Consider the following 10,519-nt stretch of genomic DNA (forward strand, 5'->3'; position numbering starts at 1 on the left):
TAATACCTGGTTAGTGTTTTATGCTGAGAAGGTCAACAACATTCAGCAGTTGATTTTCGTGTGTTTTTTGAAATGTTGTAAATGCTATAACTCTGGTAAAATTTAATTTTATCAAAAAAGTCATTGAGATAAATTGTTGTATTTTTTAATACTATAAATTACTGTGCAGAAAATTGGTGAAACTTGAAAAAAAAAATTCCTCAAAAATTTTCAAAATTTTTAAATTTTTTGAATTTTTATTCAAAATAGCTGTCTAACGAACTTGGCCTTTAGTTTCTGACACTCAGAGAGTGTGCCAAAGGCCAATCGAATAGATTAATTTATTAAAAAGCTATCGTGCCCAAAGCCTGACACATACATCCATCCATACATATATACATACAGCCAGACGCATTCGTAAAAAAAACTTGTTTTTCGGGTTCTGGGGATCTCAAAACGTAGATATTTGACAAAAACAGGGGGGGGGGGGGGTCAAATTTTACACAAATCTAATACCTTCTCTGATGAGAATGTAAAAATGTAAAACACATGATGGAGAACTTTTTATTCCTTAAGACTAACATAACTTATGAATGAACTACGGCTCTAAAAGTCAAATTTTGTATTGCATTCGATGTTACTTACATGTTTTCTCTTGATATCAACTTTGGCATAAAATAGTGGAAAGAATCAACGTCAAATTTTTCGTATTTATAAATATTTTATTCATAAATATTTCGTTTGTGTTTGAAAAATGCGAAGTCGGTAGTGAAATTTGAACTAAACTTTAAAAAAACTCGGAGAAAGTAAAATGGAATTAAAAACTTGAATACAGAACATGGAAACTATATTTTTCGAATTTTTATTATAAAAATAGTATCTAAGTCGTAAAATTCAGTTTCCATAAATTGCAAATTACTTGTTAAATTTGTACAAAGCTTAAGGAAAACTCTAAATGCGAAAAAAGAATAAAAAATTGAAAAACAGAAAATGAAAAAGGCGTTTTTGTATTTTAAATCATAAAACTTGTACTTAAGTCGTGGATTTGGTTTTGAAAAGTGGAAGTCTAGAATGAAATTTGACGGTAAAACAGAAATATGAACTTTAAAACAGAAAATGGTGACTGTTTTTAATGATAAAAATGGTACTCGAGTCATCGAATCCAGTCTTTAAAATTTTGAAATCAGTTGTGAAATTCCAAAATAATTTGTAAAAAAACTTCAAAAATTTGAATTTTATAAGTAGATTTTAAAAACTGCCCCCTCCTCCATTCCAATACTCTTACGACCTGTCCGGGAGCGCAAAGAATATGCGTGGAAAATTTGCTGCTGGTTTGTCAAAAACTGCGACTGTGCTTCCCTCTCCTATCTTTACCCATGCTATACCACCAAATACTCTTACATCCTGCCTGAAACTCCAAAGAATATTTGTCAAAAATGTTGTGCCAATTGTCAAACCTGGATTTTCATAAGCATTATAAGTTTTAGGCCCCTTGATTTTATATATTTGAAAAACTGTGCCCCACCCCCACTCCATCTTCCCCCTAATACTTTTAAAACCTGTCTTTATATTTACCTTTTATATTTAGCTTTCAGCTCTACTCTTTCGTCATCATTGTTTTCAGGTTTTTTTTTCATCAACTCTTAAGTATTTGACTTTAGACAATAAGAAAATCCACCACATATTTTATAATAGAGAAAAAGTACATAACTACCCAAGTTCAAAAGTAGGATGGCCACTGACCGGAAAAACCGGAAATTATAACCCAGATTCTTAAAGACCAAGAAGTACCCTAGGCCTAGATTACAATATCTTTGCTAGAGTTTGGATATGCGTCGGGAATTCACATTATTCATTTTTACTTATGTGGAAGATTCTGTCTAAATTTTCCAAAAAGTCATCTTTTTTGTCGAAAAATCAACTATTTTGATGAAGACTCGTCTATTTCAGACAGAAAGTTCGATCTTTGCGACTAAAAATTCTTCTTTTAATTTCAAAACTTCACGATTAAATGCTGGGTTCCGAATTAATCTCTTTTGGATAAAAATTTAATCATTTGTTAAACATTCTCTTAATTGGACAGAAAGTTCCATTTTTTGAAAGATAAAATCCGCCTATTATTTTGATAATTTTGTTATTAAAATCTGGGTTCAGAATTAATCTCTTTTGGTTAAAAATTAACTATTTTGTTAAGCATTCTCCTTATGGGATATAAAGTTCCATTTTTGATTGAAAAATCCGCCTTTTAATTTAAATTTTTTCACATTCTCATCATTTATTATTGAGAAAGTATTAGAATTGTCCTAAATTTGAAACACGATAACTCTCGAAAAAAATGAACGGATCAAATCCATCTTTAGAACACTTTTTTTAGGTGCTTAAAGAAAGGAAGAGTTCGTTAACCAGTCATTTTTGATAAAAATTCAAGAAGTAAGCGCATTTTGAACATTTTTGAGACCACTTTTCTTCTGAATTTGAAAATTCTATAAACGGATATTTATAGTATTAAAAAGGACAAACAATTTATCCTAATGATTTTTTTCTATAAAAAGAAAATTCTCAGAGTTATAACATTTTCAAAATTGTTTAAATTAAAATTTTAAGCAAAAAAACGTTTTAAAAATTGTAAGCACAAAAACTAGTCAAAAATTCCATTTTGTGATCAAACTATGTAGGATACGAAAAAAAATGAATTAATCAAAATTGTTATCTCAAAAAAGATCTACAATTTCGTTAAGAATCACTTCTTGATAGGACGCGTACTTTTTGTTTTATTCGTGAAAAATAACATTGAAAATAAAAAAATAAAATAAAAATGTGTGGAGAAACGACGAAAGTTACGAGGAAAAAAAATATTCAACAAAACCTGTCGGAAATCGAGAGCGCAGCTCGAGTGTCACGATGAGAATGTGTATAGTACCTCAAAGCCTACAAAGCTTTGATAAACCTAATCTTTGACTACGTAATTAAGTTGACAATTCAGAATATGAAGACGCATACAAGTACTGCCATCTAAAAGAGATCTTTTTGAAAAAGTTTTATTCAAGCAATCCAAATGCAAAAAGAATAAATATCCGACAGCAAAGCGCGAGCGAACCCATTATCGAGCGCGTAGCGCGAGATTCGACCGTTGCGCGCCCTAGGTGTGCTCAAACTTACGAGAGCAGCGCGCGATGAGAATGTGTTCGCGACGTGGGCAGATTTTTCTACTAAATTCTAGATTCAGAATAAATTTATTTTGGTTTTAAATTCAACCATTTGGTCAAACATTCTCCTAATTAGACAGAAAATTCCATTTTTTATTTAAAAATTCGCCTTTTAATTGAAAAATTTGCTATTAAAATGCTAGTTTCAGAATTGATCTCTTTTGGTTAACAATTAAACTATTTTGTTGAAAATTCTTCTATTTGGACCGAAAGTTCTATCTTTTGATTTAAAAATTGTTCTTTTAATTTGAAAAATTTCTGTCCAAATAGAAGAATGCTCAACAAAATTGTTAAATTTTTAACCAAAAGAAATTAATTCTGAACCTAAAATTTAATAGCAAAATTTTTCAATCAAAAGGCGAATTTTTAACCTATTCTTGGCCAAAATTAGTTTCCGTCGATAAAATTTAGTAACTTTTTGTATTGCGCTTTGTATTTACCTAATTAACACAACTTTTTCAAAAAATTTCCAAAATTTCCTTATCTGTTCTCTGCTAGGCGGCGCAAACTGTTCGCTTTGTTGGAACTGTGGCTACAGAGTTTTAAAAAAGGCGTTTTTTCGAGATCGCAAATACGACTCATGGCCATTAATGGGTTCAATAAAAAAGGGATCTTTCTGTCCAATTAGGAGAATGTTCAACAAAATAGTGGAATTTTTAGTCAAAAAAGATTAATTCTGAACCTAGAATTTAACAGCCAAATTTTCAAATTAAAAGGCAAATTTTTAAATCAAAAATAGAACTTTCTGTTCTATAATAAAAATAACAAAAAATATTTAAATATTTAAAATATTTAACAAAATGATTGAATTGTTAACCAAAAGCGATTGACTCTGAACCCAGAATTTAATAACAACATTTTCAAATTAAAAGTTGGATTTTAGCATTTTAAAGGTGGAACTTTCTGTCTAATTAAGAGAATCTTTAACAAAATGTTTTGTTTTTTAACCAAAAGAGATTCATTCTGAACCTAGCATTTAATAGCCAAATTTTTCAATTAAAAGGCGAATTTTTAATTCAAAAATGGAACTTTCTGTCCAATTGGGAGAATGTTTAACAAAATAGTTGAATTTGTAACCAAAAGAGATTAATTCTGAACCTAGAATTTAACAGCAAAATTGTTAAATTAAAGGAAAATTTTTAAATGAAAAATGGAACTTTCTGTTCTGTTAGGAGAATGTTTAAGAAAATGGTTGAATTCTTAACCAAAAGAGATTAATTGTGAACTCAGTATTTAATGAAAAAATTTTCAAATGAAAAGGCAGATTTTATCGTTCAAAAGAAGGAACTTTCTGTTCAATTAGGAGAATGCTTAACAAAATGATTGAATTTTTAACCAAAAGAGATTAATTCTTTAGCCAGAATGTAATAGTAAAATTTTCAAATTTTAGGCAAGATATTATACTCTAGGGCCTAGGCCCTAGGGTACTTCTTCGTGTTTAAGAATGTAGGTTATAATTGCCGGTTTTCCCGGTCAGTGGCCATCCTCCTCTTGAACTTGGGCAGTTCTGTACGTTTTCATTGTTGAGATATCTGCTTGATTTTTTTATTGTCTAAAGTCAAATACTTAAAGTCGATTAAAAAAAAACCTGAAAACAATGATGACGAAAGAGTAAAGCTGAAAGGAAAACATAAAAACATCACCTATAATTCTTTCAGGCATTTGCAGATTTGTATAATCTGGGATTAACTTTAACTTATTATAAATAATAATTGTAGCACAGCTAGAGAAAGCGAATTTGTAAGATAAATACTTGGCAGTTAAAAAACACAAACTTGGCTCTTTTAACTTCCAAATTGTAGCTGTCAAAAATTTCATGCTACGCGATCAAACAGTTTTACGCGGAGCATCCGGCTTCCCTAGGCCACTAGGCCGCTACGATCTGAATTCTGATTCTGAATCTGCATGAGTCAAAGTCGATCTCAGATTGTGAGTGTGTAGTATACCTACTATGGCCACGCGACGCAAAATTGTAAAGAGTTGAGAGGCCATGCTCATGTACACGGAGAGAAGTAAACCAGAGCGGGTGCAGTTTTCACCGTAACCGTTGCTGCGCTGACCGCAAGAGCTCTGCAGAAAAATCATATTGCTGCTGGGTAGCGACGATCACGGTTGAAGACGGAAATATTACCGCGGCACCGTTACAGTCACTTCGCGCCACCGTAAAAGATTCTACAGCGAGTGTTGCGTTTGTTGCAGTAACATTTAATGCCCGATTCCCGAACCATCGCTGTTACTGCTAAAATGGGATGGACGGCGCTGAAGTCGAACGATATCAGCTGATAGTTGTCTCGCGTATACTCGAATGTTTTTGCGTCGTTTCAACACACTTCGACATTTGTTTTATATTCGAGTTATTACATTCTCATCTATAGTGAGAAAGTTTTAGTTTTGTGCGAAAAATAACTTGCGGATTTCATCAAATGTCGACGTTTTGAGGCCCCCTAAGTAAAAAAAAGTTTTTACGTCGGTTTCTATCTGTCTGTCCGGCGTCGTTTTCGTCGTTGTTGTTGTTGTCGTATTCGTTTGTATACCGGATGACTATCGAAGGCTAGTCGGATTGGTTTGTCCTTTAAAACCATAGTAAAAATAACTATGAATTTTGTTTCGAAAAAATCGAAAATTTAAATTTTGATCCCGCCAAATCTAATGAAAAAAGAATAACTCTATTTTGTGATAAAAAAAAAGCAAGATACCAAAAGAGATAAATCGACAAAAATTGTGCACCTAAAAAAGGTCTACAAATTTTGCATACGAGAACAAATAAAACAAAATTTATTAAAACAAAAAAGATCTACAATTTAATTACCAATAATTTTTTTTTATGATTTAAATTTTTACATCATTTTGCAATATGCAAATGTTCACATTTTGGAAAAAATCGATTGGGAAACACGAGATATCTGATGAAAATGTGTTCGCTAAAGCCGAAGGAGCTTTAACAAAATATAGTTCACAATCACAAAATTACAGTTTTCGATCCGTTGATCTGTGGGTATCATGATTCGCAGTCTTATAATTTTGTATAGCCGTAACCGTTAGCGGATGTTCGATTGGGCATACCTTTAAAAATGAATGAATTATATAAGGTAAGGAGTTCACGTTTACAATATGTATTCAACTAAAATTATTGTTGCAGGATTTCGAGGAGAGCACTGCGAGGAAAACATCGATGATTGTATCGGTAACCTTTGCCAAAATGGTGCAACGTGCATGGACAGAGTGAATGAGTACTCGTGTTTGTGTCCGCCGGCTTTCACGGGTACTCAGTGCGAATTGGATGTAGACGAATGTTCTGTAAGACCTTCACTGTGTCACAATGGTGCAACCTGTACGAATTCTCATGGCAGTTATTCTTGCATATGTGTTAATGGCTGGACTGGGCCGGATTGCAGTGTCAATATTGATGACTGCGCTGGTGCTGCTTGTTTCAATGGTGCGACCTGCATTGATCGTGTTGGTAGTTTCTACTGTCAGTGTACATATGGGAAGACAGGTAATTCAGATTTTCCTTATATGACGTACGGGGCTTTCCTTAATTTACAGTAAACAATATCCATTTAGAAAATTTTTGTTACGTTGTTTATTATTTCATTGGATTCTTCATATTATATTTATAAAAAGCTGAATACGAAAATTTTATTGTAATTCTTTAACTTTATTGTATTATTCTAAAGAAAATCAAATTCTTAAGTTAATGTGCTTAAGGGTTTTTCACAAAAGTACATTTCAGGAGGGTTAGCTACCCCTTATTAGTACTTTTTACGTTCCTTTGTGAATTCATTGATACATAAAACTAAAGAAAATTTACATGTGTATATTTTTTATTCATACAGACAACAATATAGTGATTATAACATTTTTGGGGTTAAACTACCCCTACTAAGTGAACCCATATGTAGTAACCGACATTGTCTGATGATTTTTTCGTTGTCTCATAGAAATTTATAAATTTTCGCTGATAAAATAAAAGCATTTTTTTATGCACACATATACAAGTTGATGGGATCAAAACCAACCCCAAAGTTCACCCCCAAAACAGTTTTTAAGATATCTCTGATTCTAGCATAAACTAACATTTTTTTAAACCAATTGGACATTCTTTATTATCAGACGCCGACATTAAGTGCGTACCCCCCCCCCCCAGAGGCTACATTCTTTACTTTTTTAATGGTAAAAATAATGTTTATATTTTAATACAAACATAAATATAGCGGTTATCGTATTTTGGGTGTCAAACTATCCCTACAGTTCAAAAGAGTGTGGAGTAGAGTAAAAAAAGGTGAAAGATATATTTATATTTTTTAAACAGTTGGTGACAATTTAAAATGTTGTATTTATATCTTCGTTTGATCATAAACTATCGCCTGACAGGCAATTTTGGCACCGCTCAGGTTCTGACAGACAAATTTTGTTATGGTTTCGCACCTGAGCAATCATTCCTATTAGGTTTCAAGAATACTTAATTAAGTTTTTTCATTTGTATTTGTGATAAATTTGACAGCCTGTCAGTCAACTTTGACACCACTGGTGAGTTTTCAGTCCAATTTTGTTAATTTTAAGCACCTAATCAATAATACCAAAAATATTTCAAGAGTACTAAAATGAAGTTTTTTTTACTCGAATTTTAGACATATTAGAAGAGCTGTCAATCAATTAAAAGAAAATTAGCACCTTAGTAAACATCATAAAAAGTTCTCAATAGAGCTGAAATTTCGATTTCTCACTCGAATTTTCCACATTTTGTACAGCCGATTAGTCAACATGGGCACTAATGTTGCCGCCGAGCGAGAAATCCCAAGGAACAAGACGAGACGGGACGATAATCGGAGAGCCGAGGCCGTTTTTGGCGAGTTATTAGGTAACGATTCTGCCACTATTTTCCTGGTTGTTGAGAATATACTGATCACGAAATGTGGCTTCTCCAGGGGTAGTCCCGGGGAGAAGGTGTTTATTTACTCATTCGAATTTGTAAAAAAAATGATTAAAATAAGTCATAGGGTAACGGCTGAATCTTTCTGCATTGAATGTGGAGACAATTAGAAAGTGTTCCGTGCAATTGGTAGAACAATAGGCCGGTGCGGAAGGGGGGGGGGCAGAACGATCCAGAGGTGTAAAAGAATATGTCATTTTAAAGTTATTTTCTAACTCCCAATTTTTTTATATAACATTCTATTCATTATTCAAAACATATATTCGAAGAGGCAGAACAAAATCTCGGGGATAACATCCTGGCAGAACATCGCAAACTGCCCGGTTTTGACATTGGTCATTGTGCGTCGGTTTACGGCCATGACACTGCGAGCAGAGTAGTCACTTGTGCTCCGAAGACGATCAGTAGCGTAACTAGACACATAGTTTACGCCACTCTGCTCGCAGTATCAGGGCTGTCAACTGACGCACAATGACGAGCAGTTGGCGATGTTCTGTCAGGATGTTATCCCCGAGATTTTGTTCTGCCTCTTCGAATATATGTTTTGAATAAAGAGTAGAATGTTATATAAAAAACTTGGGTTTTAGGAAATAACTTTAAAATGACATATTCTTTTACACCTCTAGATCGTTCTGCCGCCCCCCCCCCCCTTCCGCACCGGCCTATTGTTCTGCCAATTGCACGGAAAATTGTCTAATTGTCTTGACCTTCAACACAGAAAGATTATCCGTTACCCTATGACTTATTTTAATAATTTTTTTTTTAACTTCGAATAAGTAATTAAACACCTTCTCCCAGGGAATACACCTGGAGAGGCTACATTTGGTGATCAGTATATTCTCGACAATCAGGAAAATAGTGGTAGAATCGTTACCTAATAACTCGCCAAAAACGGCCTCGGCTCTTAGACAACGAGAAATACCTGCTTGTCTCGGTATTTCTCGTCTCGTTTTGCCTTGTCTCATTCTTCCTCGTCTCTTGGTGTCCTTCCTCGTTTCTCGCCTCGGGTTTTTCAAGGAATGCGACAGATGTGCGCTAGCAAAGAGAACAGCTCGCGGAAGCATTCGGAGCATTCTTTTGCCACCCTGACACCCTAATGCTCATTATCGTTCTTTAATGTATACTTAAAGTCCAAATATAATTATATTATTTTTTGGCCATTACTGATTAATTTGATATCAAACAGGAACATGTTTTGATTTGTTCGAAGATTAAAATTCACTCTATTAGTATGCTATGTTTTTAATACTTTCTGCCTAATATAACAGAATATATGTAACAGAAAGTTGAAAAGATATGCATATTTTCAAGTCCTTTGGAGTTTAACGAATTTAACATTAATTTAATCTTTTATATTTTAATTTAGAATTTAAAAATGTTGTGGCGTCTAATCTGAATGTACATTAAGTACTAAGTAACAAATAAGTCAGTAATAATACTCATATAAACTCATATGATGACAACATAATGGGTTTTATAATTCAGCCCTATTCCCTAAATTTCTTGGAGTGATATAGCACTCCAATGGTGTTAATCGTCGCTCCAACTTGAAGCCAGAAGTGAGCTTCTCCCTTGGAATGGAGCGTGACTTTTCTTTGGAGCGGAGAGCGACTCTCGTACTTGGAGCGGCTGGACACACCAAATGGAGCGATCGTTCGCTCCAAAGGGGGCGAATTTTGACACCATTGGAGCGATCGTGCGCGTTCAACTGGGAGTGAGTTGCGTGACTCCAGCCGTTGGAATCATAAAGCTGACATAATTGGAGCGGAATTCTGAGTTCATTAAGGAGTTAAATTTCGCTCCTAATGTGGTCACGTAATTATTTTTATATGAATGAAATGGAAAGGATGAAAACATTGATTTCTCTGAATTGTTGTATATTCAGTATACAATGAGCGGACCGACCGCTCAAGTTACACAAGTATATCTGAGGGTCACAATGAGCCTCCAAAAATTGCCATTATATGCCATTTTTGATATGCCTAAAACTTTTGCATAATATTTCTGAGATATAAAATTGCGATAAATGCAATATTCATTGATAAGTGAACAAGTATATTAAATATCAAATAAATTGGCTTATAATTTCCTGTCCAAAATCGTAGAAATAAAAATTGGAAAAATTTTACATGTTAAACTCCCTAAGATATAAAAATGACCAGAGCGAGTTCTAAAAATATTTTTTTTCGAAAATAAAGAAATAGGCATACATTTATTTGCCTACTAGAACGATTTGACCAACAAGCCCGTTAAAATTTCTCAAATATGATTTTTTGGGCCACCCTAATATATATAGGCAACCCAAAGAACTATAGGCCAATAACTTGTCTGAACACGCTTTATAAGATATTCACAGCTATCCTAAATGATAGGATTGTTCGGGCAATTGAACCTGTGTGGC

The 10,519-nt window shown here is 33.5% G+C and overlaps 1 protein-coding gene across 3 annotated transcripts in view; it reads left to right on the top strand.

Moving 5' to 3' along the window:
* Positions 1 to 10,519, top strand: part of LOC117180020 (neurogenic locus Notch protein) — a 385,864-nt gene that overhangs the window by 231,825 nt on the left and 143,520 nt on the right. For all 3 annotated transcript variants that reach the window (XM_033372298.1, XM_033372299.1, XM_033372300.1), the window contains one exon: positions 6,325 to 6,681. In XM_033372298.1, coding sequence (XP_033228189.1) covers positions 6,325 to 6,681 — 357 coding nt within the window. The remainder of the gene's footprint in view (positions 1 to 6,324; positions 6,682 to 10,519) is intronic.

This window comes from Belonocnema kinseyi, chromosome 9 (assembly GCF_010883055.1).
Source record: "Belonocnema kinseyi isolate 2016_QV_RU_SX_M_011 chromosome 9, B_treatae_v1, whole genome shotgun sequence".
Taxonomy (NCBI): Eukaryota; Metazoa; Arthropoda; class Insecta; order Hymenoptera; family Cynipidae; genus Belonocnema; species Belonocnema kinseyi.